At 36.9% G+C, this 16898-nt stretch overlaps 1 protein-coding gene across 1 annotated transcript in view; it reads left to right on the top strand.

Moving 5' to 3' along the window:
- The window catches only part of TNNI3K (TNNI3 interacting kinase), a 303991-nt gene that overhangs the window by 139679 nt on the left and 147414 nt on the right, over positions 1–16898 (top strand). Inside the window, exons 12-17 of the mRNA XM_078072905.1 lie at positions 3642–3728; positions 4303–4359; positions 5342–5434; positions 5518–5575; positions 5702–5896; positions 6647–6751. Of these exons, the coding sequence (XP_077929031.1) occupies positions 3642–3728; positions 4303–4359; positions 5342–5434; positions 5518–5575; positions 5702–5896; positions 6647–6751 (595 nt within the window). The remainder of the gene's footprint in view (positions 1–3641; positions 3729–4302; positions 4360–5341; positions 5435–5517; positions 5576–5701; positions 5897–6646; positions 6752–16898) is intronic.

Below are 16898 nucleotides of genomic sequence, written 5' to 3'. Positions count from 1 at the left end.
TATCAAAATACCACCAGCATTTTCCACAGAGCTAGAACAAAGAATTCTAAAATTTGTATGGAACCAGAAAAAAACCCGAAGAACCAAAGGAATGTTGAAAAAGAAAACCAAACTAGAGGCATCACAATCCCAGACTTCAAGCTGTATTACAAAGCTGTAATCATCAAGACAGTGTGATAATGGCACAAAAACAGACTCATAGATCAATGGAACAAAGTAGAGAACCCAGAAATGGACACACAGCTATATGGTCAACTAATTTTCAGCAAAGCAGGAAAAAATATCCAATGGAAAAAAGACAGTGTCTTCAACAAATGGTGTTGGGAAAACTGGACAGCAACATGCAGACCAATGAAACTGGACCACTTTCTTACACCATACACAAAAATAAATTCCAAATGGATGAAAGACCTAAGTGTGAAACAGGAATCCTAGAGGATAGCACAGGCAGCAACCTCTTTGACCTTGGCTGCAGCAACTTCTTACTGGACACATCTCTAGAGGCAAGGGAAACAAAAACAAAAATGAACTATTGGGACTTCATCAGGACAAAAAGCTTCTGCACAGCAAAAGAAACAATCAACAAAACTAAAAGACAGCCAAAGAAGGGGAGAAGATATTTGTAAATAACATATTGGATAAAGGGTTAGTATCCAAAATATATAAAGAACTTATCAAACTCAACACCCCAAAAATAAAAAATCCAGTCAAGAAATACGCAGAATACATGAACAGACATTTCTCAGAAGAAGACATACAAATGGCTAGCAGACACATGAAAAAATGCTCAACATCACTTATCATCAGGGAAATACAAATCAAAACCACCATGATATATCACCTCACAATGGTCAGAATGGCTAAAATTAACAATTCAGGAAACAACAGATGTTGGTGAGGATGCGGACAAACGGGAACCCTCTTACCCTGTTGGTAGGAATGCAAACTGGTATAGCCACTCTGGGAAACATTATGGAGGTTCCTCAGAAAGTTAAAAATAGAACTACCCTATGATCCAGCAATTGCCCTATTAGGTATTATGCAAAGGATACAAAATAGTGATTTGAAGGGGCACATGCACATTGATGTTTATAGCAGCATTATCAACAATTGCCAAATTATAGAAGGAGCCCAGATATCTAACGACTGATGAGTGGATAAAGAAGATGTGGTATATATATATATATATATATATATATATATATATATATATATATGCAATGGAAAATTACTCAGCCATCAAAAAGAATGAAATCTTGCCATTTGCAATGATGTGGTTGGAACTAGAGGGTATTTTGCTAAGTGAAATAAGTCAGTCAGAGAAAGACAAATACCATCTGACTTCACTCATATGTGGAATTTAAGAAACAAAACAGATGAACATAGGGGAGGGGCAGGAAAAATAAAAGAAGAGAAAAACAGAGAGGGAGGCAAACCATAAAACACTCTTAACTATAGGGAACAAACTGAGGGTTGCTGGAGGGGAGGGGAGGTGTGGGGGAGGATGGGCTAAATGGGTGATGGGCATTAAGGAGGGCACTTGTGTTGAGCAATGGATGTTATATGTAAGTGATGAATCACTAAATTCTACCTCTGAAATTAATATTATACTCTATGTTAACTAACTTGAACTTGAATAAAATCTTTAAAGAAAGTAAATAGCCTATGCTTCCTGTGATTCTTATACACACTACAAAGTATGTGAAGCACTTCTGCACATGATATGTGCTTATCTATTTCTCCACCCAAGTCTGGAACCACTCTCACCCTTGCTTGTGATATTCCAGCCACACTGCCCGCCTTTCATTTCTGCAGCGGTCGTATTTCCTCCCATCTTGGAACCTTTGCATTATCTGTTCTTTCTGCCTATTAGGCTCTTTTTTAATTTTAATTTTATTTTTTTTATTATTTATTTGACAGAGAGAGAGAGACAGCACAAGCAGGGGGAGCGGCAGGCAGAGGGAGAGGGAGAAGCAGGCTCCCCGCTGAGCAGGGAGCCTGACGTGGGACTCAATCCCAGGACCCCCACATCATGACCTGAGCTGAAGGCAGATGCTTAACCAACTGAGCCATCCAGGCACCCCATATTAGGCTCTTTAGAAATGTGCCTGTTGGCTCGTGCCATTGGGGTCTGGAGGTTTCCCTGACTGTGAGCACAGGAAGATACAAAGAAAAAATGCTAATAGGACAGGCTCCTCATTATCTCATCATAACCTATGTCTATGATTTGAGAAAATTACAGATCAACCAGTCATGAATTGAAATCTATGGATAAGAAAATGGGCACTAGTTGTTAACTCTGTAGATTTAAGTTTTGCTACAAATTTTAGCAATTGTTATCATAATGTTGTTTTCCTGAAGAAACTGGTGTTGGGATATTACATCTGGAAAAGCTTTTAATCTAGTTAGTATCTTAATTACCCCATCTCATGATCTGCATGCTCTATTAATTTTAATTCTTTTTTTTTGAAGGGGGGATTTGATAAGCAGGCATAACTCTCAGCATATACTCTCTACATTAACTGGGTGTATTCTGAACAAGTGTTACCTATGACCCCTCTGGGATGGATAAGCACGTATGATTTTTCAATTCCTAAATCTTGCCATTTTTACAATGAGTTCTGTTGCATTTCACAAGTCTCTTGGCAGGGTCTTTAAGGCTGACTTTGTTTTTCTCTTGTATAAACTAGCTTCAGTAGATCGTTTTTACAGTTAAAACATAAAATAGTATCAAAAAGTTTAGTTCTATTGAAAATCATGGGTCTACTCAGAAGAGCATTTAGCACTTTTATCTTTCACAATATGTTACCTACTGCAGTTAATAAATCTCCTAATTTGGGTGGTGTTATATAATAGAAATTTATTTATCAGTTGTATAGAAGTCCAGTGTGGGCATTTCTGGTCAATGGATGGCTTTTTCCCATCCCTTAGGGCCTCAGAACCTTCTGCATCCAGCCAGCAGAAGGGAAGAGTAGAGAAGGCTGAGCTTTTTTCTTAAAGCTCAGAGTTGGAAGTGGCATGGCTTTTGCTCATGTTCCCTTGGTGAGAATTTGTCACAAGGCCACATCTGGATGCAAGGGCGATAGGAAACTGTTGTCCCTGAGTGGACAGCCATTCCGAGTGACGAAATCACCCCATGAATGGGAAGTACAAATATTTATAGGCAGACAGACAGCTGTCTCCTGCCACAAAACTTACGTTAATTGTCTTAGTGCCATGTTATGCTGCAGTTGCAATGTAATGTTCAATCAAAGCAAACACATCCCTCTCTCCTGGTTACCATATGTGCTTTTTACCCTTGTAATGGTGCCCTTAGCACCTCATATTTCTTCATTTAGAAATTCTCATTTATATCCAACTACGCTAAGCTTCTTAAGGATAGGACCATAGTCACCTTGTTCTTTCTATCCCTACTACCCAATATAGTGCTGAAAATAGTGCTTCACATGTAGTAGAGTCTCAATGAATTGTTTTGAACGAATGAATGAGTAGGTGAAAGTACTAAATTCCTACTGCAATATATTATCTCTTAAGATATATCCTATGTTTCAAGCTACCTCTAGTCACTTTTGAGTTGTATGATGAGCTGAATAAATCAAACAAAAATTAAGACCCTTTGTCCTTTTTGTCTTTCCATGAAGGACACGATGCAATTGTCACACTCCTGAAGCATTATAAGAGACCACAGGATGAATTACCCTGTAATGAATATTCTCAGCCTGGAGGAGGTATCCCTTTCTTAATAAGTTTTTGTTGTTAGTACAATATTGTGCCTAAAGGTAAACCTTTATTTCTATTACTATTTTTCTGGGGTTAGGGATGAGGGCATGTCAGATTGGCTTTATTTTAAGAAAACTTATGTCTTGGTAAGGCTGAAAATAAAGAAGCCTTCACTTAAGCTGTTTTCTAACTCACTAATCTGCAGTTCCTTCAGGTTTAGCATTCCCTGGACTGGATGTTTATGAGGCTTATGCATGACCAGGAAGGCCCGGGTGAGCTGAGAGCAGTCGTTTTCCATTTCAGTAATCTATTAAGGCAGGCCAGAGAATACTCATACCCAGACACAAATTAAATCTTCCAGAGTCTACTACACTTTGGTTTTTTGTTTTTAATCCTTTTATGTACTCTCTAAATAAACACTTGCTATACAGTTTCAGTATCCAGAAAAAGACCTGGGTTAAAACTATATTCTCAGTTGGTTTTCTTAGCAAATTTCTTTTGTCACCTGCTTCTTTTTATAATGTTTAATGTTTATGTGGAAAAAATGCTACTTTCAACTCTATAATATAATTTGATTTCTAGATGGCTCCTATGTGTCTCTTCCGTCGCCCTTGGGGAAGATTAAAAGCATGACAAAAGGTATTTTAATATGAGACAATTGTTATATTTTATTACTAAGGATAACTATTGCCTCAAATATGATAACTTTCTGTTTTGCTTTGCATATTATAAATGATAACTAGTTTGCCTGCATAAACAATATTAGCAACAAACAATTCTCTCCATAATTAACCTTGCCCACTGAACTATTTTGCATATGCTATCTAGACTCATGAAGGTATAGCAGGGAAAATTTCCCAAGTATTAAAGAAAGATCAAATTCTTATAGACATTTGTATTTTTAATGAAGTCTAAATTACAAATATTAATATCTCTAAGGAGAATTGGGAATAGGTTTGCCATAGGAAAATAAATTTTAAAAAACAAGTTATTTTCCAAAAGATCCCAAATAAGTAATACCTCGGGAAATTTTTGAATGTATGCTGCACATAGAAATTAATACCATTGAATCAGGAAAATTAATATGTATATATACATATTTATATGATTCAACTATAAATTTATATTTATTTAGAATTTAAAGTTTTTAAAAACTATTTTGGGTTTGAGATATTTCCTCTGAATGATTCATGTACTTATTTTTTGACATCTAATTGGCATCCCTCTGAGGTTTAGCTTATGGATATTTGTCTAAGCCCATTGTGATAGGTTGCAGGGATCGACCAGATAAAACTCCTTATCATAATGTGATATGAACTGTATGTACTCCAGGGTTGCCGTGTCATGCAGACGAGCTAGTTATTGATCAAATTAGGAATAAACACTTAGCCCTGATAACAAAGGTCTGGGGACAGAGACAGAAAACAATGTTTTTAATGCAAAGGGATAGGGATCATTTGTGATAAGGTTTTAGTATCTCCAAGTAGTCAATTGTATTTGGAAAATTAAATGTCACTAGGGAATGACATTTTTGGCTAAGTAAAGCATATATGTGCATCATGTGTACACATCCATGTGTGTTTTTTGTCTTTAAAAATAAAATAACAATTCCTGTTTGCAGAAAAGGCAGATGTTCTCCTCCTAAGGGCTGGATTGCCTTCACATTTCCATCTTCAGCTCTCAGAAATTGAGTTCCATGAAATTATCGGCTCAGGTAACCTAAGAAAAGACTAGTCTGCTTTAGTTTCACGAGCTCAAGATAATATGTGTTTATTCATTTCTCTTAAACAATTTCAGGTTCTTTTGGGAAAGTATATAAAGGACGATGCAGAAATAAAATAGTGGCTATAAAACGGTAAGCAAACAAATGAGAAAATTTAGCATCAGACTGGAGTTGTGAACTTTAAGAAGCATATGCATGGCAAGCCCCTTGTTTTGATCCATCTGTTGACTGAGGATTTCCTGTTCCTGCCATTTCCAGTTATCGAGCCAACACCTACTGCTCCAAATCAGATGTGGATATGTTTTGCCGAGAGGTGTCCATTCTCTGCCGGCTCAATCATCCCTGTGTAATTCAGTTTGTGGGTGCTTGCTTGAATGACCCCAGTCAGTTTGCCATCGTCACTCAGTACATTTCAGGGGGTTCTCTGTTCTCCCTCCTTCATGAACAGAAGAGGTATGGTTCTCTTGTTCTGACTTATCATTTTACATGTCATTGGAATTATCCTTGCAATACCACAGAGGTTTTCCGCTTGGATGCACCTTTACCTTCTGAAATCTCTGAGTGCTAGGAAATGTGGCATTTTAAAGATGGCTAATAATTTATGCCCAATAATTATGTTTTAGTGAATAGAAATACTTCTGTGCTTTCTTAACAAGAATTCAGTTGGAGATAACAAATTCAAGGAATTTAAATTAGCAACTGAAGCTTATAATAATTAGGCTAAATATGACATACTAATAAAGCAGATATATGTAAGCTGAGAATAAAATAATTACCAGGGGTCACAGCATTTATTTTTTAACGTTTTAAAAAAGAATAGCCTTGCACAAATCTAATTTTAATTCACTTCCTAGATATATGCATGCAATAATTAGAGTGTGGTTTCACTCAGTTATTAGAGTAGAATCCATCTTATGTTATTATAAAAAAATTAAGTATAGCATTATAAGTATTATAAAATCAAATGGAATATTTTAAATATGAGGGGTTGGTATCTGAATTGATTTATAATTAAGCATGATCTGATGTAGAAAAGCTATTTTTCCAGATTTTTTTAATTTTTAGCTTAATCTTCAATAAAGCAAAAAAGGCTGAAAGATATACAGAAAAAAAAAAATCACATACTCCATTGATATTTTTTTAGAAAGATGTGCTATTGGCTTTGACCATTTCATCCTCACTAAATCTATTTTTAAATTCTAGGATTCTTGATTTGCAGTCTAAATTAATTATTGCAGTAGATGTTGCCAAAGGTATGGAGTACCTTCACAACCTGACACAGCCAATTATACACCGTGACTTAAACAGGTATTTTTTTCCCCTAAATAATGAACATAGAATTGTGTAACTGACTAGGAGTCAAAAACAGATTTCAGTGTATCTCCATTGAAGATACAGTGTAACTTCACTTAGATATATTGCAAATCAGGGTTTTCTACTGTGTGAATTAGGCGATAGGCTACTTTAAGGCTAAGCTATAGAAAGTTTTGTCATTGTCTTTTACAGAAATAGAAAGCTATATAACTGCCTCTCAGGGATTTTTCAAGAGAGTGATGTTTGTAAGATTCACCAGCTAGGGGCACCTGGGTGGCTCAGTCGTTAAGCGTCTGCCTTTGGCTCAGGTCATGATCCCAGGGGACTGGGATCGAGCCCCGCATCCGGCTCCTTGCTCCGCAGGAAGCCTGCTTCTCCCTCTCCCACTCCCCCTGCTTGTGTTCCCTCTCTCGCTGTGTCTTTCTCTGTCAAATAAATAAAAAATCTTAAAAAAAAAAAAAAAAAAGATTCACCAGCTAGCTAGTTCTCAGGTCAATAAAGTCAGATCAAGAATTTAGATCAATGACTATTATAGCATGTCAGGTCTCATACAAAGTCAGGTATTATAGGAGGTCCTGATTTAAATTACCTGAAACACCATTTTTGTGCTACCGTTTTGGTAGTTTTTAGTAAATTCAGCCAAAACACAGCAGCTCGTTTACCTAGTTTCATGTGAAGGTGTACTCATGTAGGTTAGAGACTTGAAACAAATAAGAAATTATAGTGTGCCAGGGGGTGAAACCCCAAGGGATTAAAAAAAAGAAATTTAAACAGTGAAAGCTTTCTCTAAGTAAAGTCTTACAAGAAGGCCAATATACAAAATGTAGCAGCTTTAGTTGAAGGCAGAATGTAAGGTGCAGAAATATGTTCACTTACCATTTTCTACTGCCAAGGAGGGAGATCTCTAGGCCACCTCTTTGGAATCCCAAAGGTGTTATGGAGAATAGCTGGACAACCACTGATCTAGTTTATGAAACAAGTCAGATTATTGAAATTTAATAACTTTCATTTCATGATTATCAATAACATTCATATAGATCCCATATATAATCTTCTGTATAAAGTCCACAATTCTGAGACTACTAAAAAGTAATTACTCCAGCCTTTTGTTCAACAACTATTTGGTTATCTACTATGTTTAAAGCCTTTATACTTGGTATATTAGAGCTTACAAGGTGAAGCTGCCATAGACTCCATTCCCAAGGAGCTTTCATAGTTCTAGTAGAGGAGAAAAATACTTACCTAAGTATGTGGTAGGTATAAAAAGATAAGTTTTATAAGAGAGATGTTAAAGATTCTATAAAATTTTAGAAAGAAGAATATTAATTACTTCTGAGGAATTTAGAAACATCTTCATGGAAGAAGGAACATTTGAGCTTGGCACGAAAGGATGGATAGAATTGGGAAGGGTATCCTAAGCTTAGGGAAGACATTAAGAAAATAGAGATTAGAAAGTTAAAGGCATTAGATAGCAACAATGAATAGTTTCACTTTAGTGGATGAAGTGTATATGAATGTACATAGTATTTGTAATGTAGGAAAAGAGGATTGGGAAAGAAATTCAGAAAGATAAATTGGAATAAGAGCACAAAAATCAGTGAATCCTAGACTTAAGGTAGTTTAGGTTTTGTTCTGTAAGAAAGTGGGCACTGTGGTGGGGGAGCTAGGAATCACAAATTCAGAACTGTAGTATGGAATGATTAATCCAGCATCTTTGTAAAAGATCAACTTGATGGGGAAGTCAAGAAACTGGTGAAGCAGTTGTTGCAGTAATCTAAATGAGAAGTAATAAAAAGCAGAATTTCACTAGTGGCAGTGGAAATGAAAGGGAGAGACAGATATGAAAGATAGGAGAGATAAAATAAATTAGATTGTGAGAGTGGTTGAATCTTAGATATTGGAAGTAAATATGTGTGGGATTCAATCCATTTAAAATTATTAGTTTTCACACAAAAGTCATTTCTTTGCTGTTATTAGGGGTTTTTTCTTACCTCTCTTTTAAAAGCATTTATGTTAATAAACATATTTTCTTTGACTTTCAGTAACAGTATTTAGGAAATAGATTTAGGTGATAAATTAGCATAATATAAACTGATGATTTGTGAGTTTTAGGAGTGTTGGCATCCCAACCATTTTGCATGTGGTATTAAAACAAATGAGTGATCATTGAAGGTTTTTTCTAGCTGTAACTCCTCAATTATGGGGCAAATGAATGTGTGTTCTGTTGCCCTTTAAATGCAAGTTGTTACCACCAGGTTATAAAACAGGGCCAAATATATAAATGTTGATTAAAAGTGGAAAGAGAACATTTACTGTATAACAGATATGTTTACATTTACCTTTTTTTCTGTTTCTAATCTAACCCAAATGCTTTAAATTGTACCAAAACATCTTCAAATTTTACAAAACATGGTTTCATGGGTGTCTTCAATGTAATAGAGTCCCAAACTATTGCATCTATTATTTATGAACTATTTTTTACTAATCTTTAATCTGGCAACAATAAAACATTCAGTTTTTCAGATTATAACATCACATATTACTCAAAAGAGTGTAAGTCCTTCTGGGCTTACTATACTGTTCGGGTACGTAGAGCATATACCAGGAAACAATTTATTTCCCACGTAAGGTAGAAAATGACTAAGGACCAAAATGATTAAGCAGCAATTTTCAAAGGAGTTCAAGTAAGTCAAAGATCAAAGTAGAGTGGAAAGCTTCCTGGAGGTTGTAAAGCTAAAGCTAGACCTTGAAGAACAGGTATGTGTCTTCCCTCAGTATTTTCACAGCAGACTAACCCTTGCATGCCTACGATGCTTATGGAGCCCCACTGAAAAAGGGAAAGGGAAAGATGCACATCAGAGTGAGGAACTCAGACATGTTTACATTTTTGCATTGAAATGACCTGTTTACATTTTTCTTTCTCCCACTAATCTGGGCATGTCAGAGCTTCAAGAGCAGAGGTCCTGTTCTCTTCATCTCAGAGATGTTCGATCAATGCATTTTTAACTGAACCAAATCCCTGGGGCGTTTCTGTGAACATCACTTCAGAAAGCAATGGCCTCGTTGGTACAAGTATGGCTGCTTTTAGGTAGAGCCTGACTAACTTTGCCCAATACCTGTTATGGTTTAAAGGAACGGGGCTGTTTGAGCTTATTGACCAGCTTACGGATGAGGGGATGCTCTCTTTGGTTTTGTGGTTGTTGATTTATATGAGTGAGAGGAAAAAACTCTCTGCCTTTCCGTTGGCAAGCTTCTTACCATACAGGTCTGAAAGTTAATTTTGATCTTTAAGTATTTACTAAGGAGAAGTTGAAGGGCTGAGTAAGGAAGTGGCTCTTTCCAATGATGATGATGAGAATGATGATAATACCTACCATTTATTTACCACTCACAGCATGAAAGGAGCTAAGCCCTTGTCATGTATGCTCTTATTTAATCTCACAACAATTCTATAATACAGTTATTATTATCTCCATTTTACTGATAAGGAAACTAAGTCCAAGGTCACATCCTTAACTTATAGTATTCTTAACATTATATTATGCTGTCCCAACAACAACAATAAAACCAAGTCAGAACAGAGAGATAAAGGTGGCTGATGATATTGGATGAGCATCAGCCATTTACCAACTTTGTTCTTTGTGCTTCAGTCCTTAGGCTTAATTCTTGTGACCGAATTCATTTCTCATATGATCTCCTTGTGTTTCTGTGTTCCTGCTTTATTTCTTCTTTTATAACCCATGTTCTGCTAGTGTGGAATAGAAATTGCTTATGAGGCACACAGATATGTTTCTTTTGGTCTACAGTGTTTAAATATTTTTTAAACATTTTTTTTAAGATTTATTTATTTATTTGGGGGGGTTCAGAGGGAGAGAGAGAATCTCAAGCAGACTCCCTGCTAGGTGTGGAGCCCAACATGGGGCTCAATCCCAGGACCCTGAGAACATGACCTGAACCAAAATCAAGAGTCAGCTCTTTAACCAACTGAGCCACCCAGGTACCCCTAAATATTTTTTAAATATAATAGCTTTATACAGGAATGCACTTTCCAATTTGTTGTAGACCTCACTACCTACCAACTTACCAACTTATCCTTGGCCCAATGTATATATTCATTTTGCAGCATTGGAACTTGCAAAGCATGGTTTACAACTAAAGGCTTTAAACCTTGTTACTGGATACAAGCAGCTCTCTGTTGTTCCCTCAGAAAAGTACATTTTACAAATTGTTTGACATTGAAACCAAGACATCATTGCAAACATATATGGATCAAATGAATGGTCTTTTCCCTGTATAAGTATATAGAAGAACAATACTGTATGCAATGAAATAGTGATACTTCCATCATAGAATGGCCATTGCACTCCCATGAGATATGTTTATGAAAGCATTTTGTAAACTGTGAAGCACTAGACAAATGACATTTGTTATCGCTACTAATCCCTCACTTGTTCTCTTATATGTCAAGGATGGAAAAATAATCCACAGTATTTTCATACATACCAATATTTCTTTTTATATAGCTTTATATTACTTTTTAAGTAATTAATTGGGGGTCTAGATCTATATCTGAGAAAGATTACTGCTGGTTTTTGAGTGTCAGCTTATTTGGGTGATAATAAAGGAAAATAATTAGTGACAGTTTAAAACAGCCAACTTACTGATGAGAAATAACAAATATCATAAACCGACAAAGTTGGTAAGAGCTGGAAGAATTTTAATTTTGAAGATGACATTTAACTAAATCAGGGAAGATTTCAAAAAGTATCAAAGAAAAAATTCTTCATAAAAAATGTTAATAATTGTTTTAAGTTGATGTATGCATTTGTCTTTCAATTGAGTATAAATATAAATAAAAGTCCAGCATTCATAAAATAAGTCTGGTGAGGGGTGGGAGGGATGGGGTGGCTGGGTGATAGACATTAGGGAGGGTATGTGCTATGGTGAGCGCTGTGAATTGTCTAAGACTGATGAATCACAGACCTGTACCTCTGAAACAAATAATATATGTTTAAAAAAATAAAAGAAGATAGTAGGAAGGGAAAAATGAAGGGGGGGAATCGGAAGGGGAGATGAACCATGAGGGACTATGGACTCTGAGAAATAAATTGAGGGTTCTAGAGTGGAGGGGGCCAGAGGGATGGGTTAGCCTGGTGATGGGTATTAAAGAGGGCACGTATTGAATGGAGCACTGGATGTTATATGCAAACAATGAATCATGGAACACCACATAAAAAAAAATAAAAATAAAAAAATAAAATAAGTCAAATACAAATAAATTAGTAATTTTTTTCTTTTTTTTCTAAAGATTTTATTTATTTATTTGAGAGAGAGAATGAGATAGAGAGAGCATGAGAGGGGGGAGGGTCAGAGGGAGAAGCAGACTCCCCACTGAGCAGGGAGCCTCATGCGGGATTCGATCCTGGGACTCCAGGATCATGACCTGAGCTGAAGGCAGTCGCTCAACCAACTGAGCCACCCAGGCGCCCACAATTAGTAAGTTTTTTCTAATTACTGAACTATTAGGTACGGTTGTATTCCTCAGTTCTCATAAATTAAAGAGTCTGCTCTCAGCTGTGCCTTTCACCTGTGACTTTTCCAATAAGTGGTTATACAGAGAGAGTTTAATATTTACTGGCAAATACCACGCTGCAAAGAATTCTGAATATCAAATGCAAACCAGTTGATTACAATTCAACAAATATTGTAGGTCTTGAAAGAACACACTGAAACTCATGAAATCCTTCATAACACCACTTTTGTAAATCTCTAGTATTAAGCTAGTCACACGTGGCATTTTAAATTTTGTCAAATTTTTCTCATCCATTTCCACTTTAAGAGTAAATGAATTAATGAATTAATATAACTACTTGAGTGCTTGATATGAGCCAGAGTCTGTGCTATGCCTGGGGATACAGCTGAGAATGATAGTCATAGCACTTTGTCTAGAAGAGCTTGGAGTTTAATGAAGTATCTTCCCAAATTTCCCAATCATAAGCATCATCTGGGGGCCCTCATTAAAAAACCAAAAACATATTCAAAGACTGAGAATGTCTTAAACTGGGCCTAAAAATCCATACTTTTAAACAAGATTGCCAGTTAATTCTTATGACCAAACAAGAAGAGGAAATATTGTTCTAGCACAGTTTTCTCAACCCTGGCTGCACGTTAGAAACTGTGGGAGAACTTAAAAAACAAAAAACAAAAGCCTGATGCTGGGGCACCTGGGTGTCTCAGATGGTTAAGCATCTGCCTTAGGATCAGGTCATGAACTCCAGGTCCTGGGATCCAGCCCCATGGCATGCTCCCAGCTCAGCCGGGAGTCTGCTTCTCCCTCTCCCTCTGCCTCTCCACCTGCTTGTGCTCTCTTTGCCTCTCTCTCAAATGAATAAATTAAATCTTTTAAATTAATTAATTAAATTAAAAATAAAAAAACACTGATGCTACTTACCTCAGAATTTAAAGGGGTGGGGCCCAGGTATCATATTTTTAGAGAGCACTCCGGGTGATTCCAATATGCAGGCTGCACTGAGAATGACCTTCAAGTGTTAATGCCAATTACTCTAACCGTTTGTCATACAATCTCATCCTTCTCTGCTGCCAGAGAGGAGTGGGAATATTGAAGAATTAATTCATAGTAGAATTATACATGTTTTGAGAATCATTGCCCAAAATACAATATTCATTCATTCATTCATTCATCCATTCAATAATGAATGCAAAAGACTGAGATCCACAGGTCCATGATACCTGCAACATAGAGTAGGTCCCAAGATCCAGTATTTTCCATGGGAGTTGCTATGTATACTTAAGGCACTCTGGAACATCTAATTTATAATTCATGATTGATACTAGAATGTTCCCAGCAGTGTAGAATCTTTATAGGCAGCCAAAACAAAAGTACAAGTTTCAATATTGGACAATTGCAGTGCACACAGGTCATATGGGTATTCAAGACTATAAACTCTGGAAGAATACATAACACATAATAAATCAATATACATATAGAAGGATAAAGACATATAAACTATATATGTGTATTATATATCAATTTACATATAAGCCTACACATTTCCGTGTTTTTGTGATGCTTCCAGCCTTTCTCAACTGGACTTCTGAAGGAATTAAGTCCTAAGGAAAATGATTTGAGGGACAATTTTCTTAATTCCCCAAGGATGAGACATAGCTATACCATTTGGGATGCATAAAAGAGAAGTTTATTCATGACCTACAATGGATGCCTTAGGACTTAAGGCCTTTGGGTTTAAGGGGTGCTTGTAGTTCTGAAATGTTTTTATCTAAAACTGTAATGTAGCTTCAGATTTCCAAATTAATTTTTTTAAAAGGGTCTCTGTGAATTTCATTACTGCTTTGAGTAATGGGGGCAGGGAGAGCTAATGTATTAAGTTTTCCAAGATGAAATCTGAATTTCTTAAGGTAGGTTACCTGCTACAGTAATAGACCCAAAAATGGGTAATGGTCCAAAAACAATAGAGTTTTGTATCTTGACCATGCGAATAAACAGGTTGTTGGTGTGGCCCTTATCCATGAAGTTACTCAAGACCCATTTTAAACATGGGCTTCCAAGGTCTCTTTGGGGGTCATCTCCATTCAAGTGAGCATAAATGGGACAATAAGATATGCATGAAGTGTTTAATAGGCTGGGCATGAAAATTTCATGCATCACTTTGAGTCACATCTCATTGGCTAGAGCTCACTCATACGGCCACGCCCCCTACTACAGTAGGTAGTGGGTAATACAGTCTTAGCTGTGTGCCCAGAAGAGGAAATGAGTTTTCCTGGGCAGCCAACAATCTGTGCTACATTCACCCTATTTATGCTAGTGATAACAGTTACTAAGGTAAAGATAATAACTGAGAAGTCTGGTCTACATATGCTTGAATCAATTGCACTAATATAATGTTAATCTCATACTAAATATTTTTTATAAATACATGTTCACAATTTATAAACTAATACCACTAATTGGGAAATGTAGTGAAAGTATTTAATAAAGCATATTATATGTGAATTAATTGAAACCATTACTTTCATTTACTATTGTTGATTACATTAAAGATATGAAAATAGCTTTGGGAGTATGGAGACATATGTCACTGAATCAAAACATGGTTCAAGAACAAAACATGTGCTGTAATGAGATACAAGAGTATGAAATAGATTCAAAACTTAAGTCATAGTTCTATGTGCTCTGTGTCAATTAAAACACATGTATACACACATTTTTCTTTAAGGGTGAAAAGTAAAACACAGAAGGACTATGATCACTCTAGTCAGAGAACCTTGTTGTACCGTATCCAGCAGAAGGCATTCCTCAACCATTTAGTTCTACAAATCACTGTAATCATATTTATGAGCTCCATTCAGGTGTTGATGTTCAGTCATAATTTCCATTTCCATTTCTGACATGCTTGATCTCCACTTTAAGTCAGTCTGTCTGTACTCAACTCCCTAAACTTCCAGAGGAAGCAGGGAGTTCCCTCTGACTCTCAAGTTCCAACCTATTATTTAAATAGAAATTCATCACCCAGCTTGTCCTCATCTTCTCTGAATGTAGTTTCATCCCTGCCTCTCACCTGATTCTCACAGTTCCCAGAGACAATGTCCCAAACATTCCCATCACATTTCATTTTGGTTCAGGTTGCTCATCCTGCATTAAAATAGCAGGTCCTTCCCTCTTCCCTGCTCCACTACCAGAATGTCCTTTAGTCCTGAGTTGTCCTCTCTTTGTACGCCAACGGAAATAGCTAAAGTTTCCTCCCAGGGCCAGTTAAAATGTTCCTTTCTCAGCTGCCTCCATTAGAATGTCTCATTTAATTTTGGCTGCATCCACGAATTCTAAAAATAGTGCTCTTACTTAACACCCCGTTAAGTAAATCCCCTTAGACACATACTCCCTTTAAATTAAAACAGGTATATTTAAGTCAGAGGAAAACTTGTTCATTCTGCTCACACTATCACATTGTTCACACAAACCTGGTCAAACCTGCATCTCTTGTTCAATGGTCCCAGTTAGATAAATCCCTGAATCCTTTATTTTAGAAGTGGGTTCTAAGCCACCATATGCCATTTGAAACACTACACAGGATCATGGGTGTGTGTGCAAAATAAATGTATCTGTGTGTATAAGAGCACAGGAAGTCAGGGTTGACTGAAAACAGGAATGCTGTGATTCCAGAATTCACTTTTGAATCAACGTAAAAATACTACTACTCCACCCTAGAACCTGGCCTCAGGATTTCTTATTCTAGAGCATTTTGTGATGAAGTCATTCATTCTCTAATACAACACAGCCACACCCAGAGAATTCCCAAAGCCAGGGAGACAGCTGTGCTTTTCCTATAACCGTGTCACCTTCTCTCACCCCAGGGCTGAACTTGGAAGAGTAGTGGTGATGCCCCCTCTTGATCCTTTAAAACCTTTCAAAAGCTTCCGTGTGACTGGGGGTGAACTTACTGGCCTACAGTTTTCTAGTGTTACTGGTTCCTTATGCTGTCATTTTCCATTCTTGAGGGATACGGCCTGCATAAAGTCAGCTTTGGAAAATGTCAACAAAGGCTTTGCTCTGTTCAGCCTCGTTTCTTCTCTGCTCTCATTTCCTGGGAGGCACTGTGAGTGCCCTCTTGGCACCTTGTCGATTTCCTGAACAGCTAACCTTTCAGTAATGATATTAATGCTGCCTTGTGGGTATCTGTGCATTTCTCAGTTCATCATTTTCAACCCTTGCTTGCTGAGATTCATTTACGTTCTTGTGTTCTTAAGATCCTGGAATTTAATTGAGTGCAACCTGACTAGGGACCCAGAGCCAGAATTTCTAGCTAATAAGGGAGAAGCAGTCTTAATAGGTGGGTATTTCTTTTGCCATTGACTGAATTTCCAATAGCTACCCCCTTGACTGGTCTAGGAAAAGAGATACAGATAATTGTGAACTTTCTTCTCTTGTCTAACATTTTTTATTTCAAAATTCTCCCTATCACTCTTGGGAGGAAGCAGCTTTTCAGATAAGGTCAGTATTCTCCCGAGATTGCAGCATGGACAGCTCTGGGAATCGGTGTTGGTGTGGTCCGCCACCCCACGGGAAGGCTGCGGGATGAACCAGTTGAGGGCAGAGGCTACGGAG

Source organism: Halichoerus grypus, chromosome 5 (genome assembly GCF_964656455.1).
Source record: "Halichoerus grypus chromosome 5, mHalGry1.hap1.1, whole genome shotgun sequence".
NCBI lineage: Eukaryota > Metazoa > Chordata > Mammalia > Carnivora > Phocidae > Halichoerus > Halichoerus grypus.
This window is presented reverse-complemented; position numbering and strand designations above follow the sequence as displayed.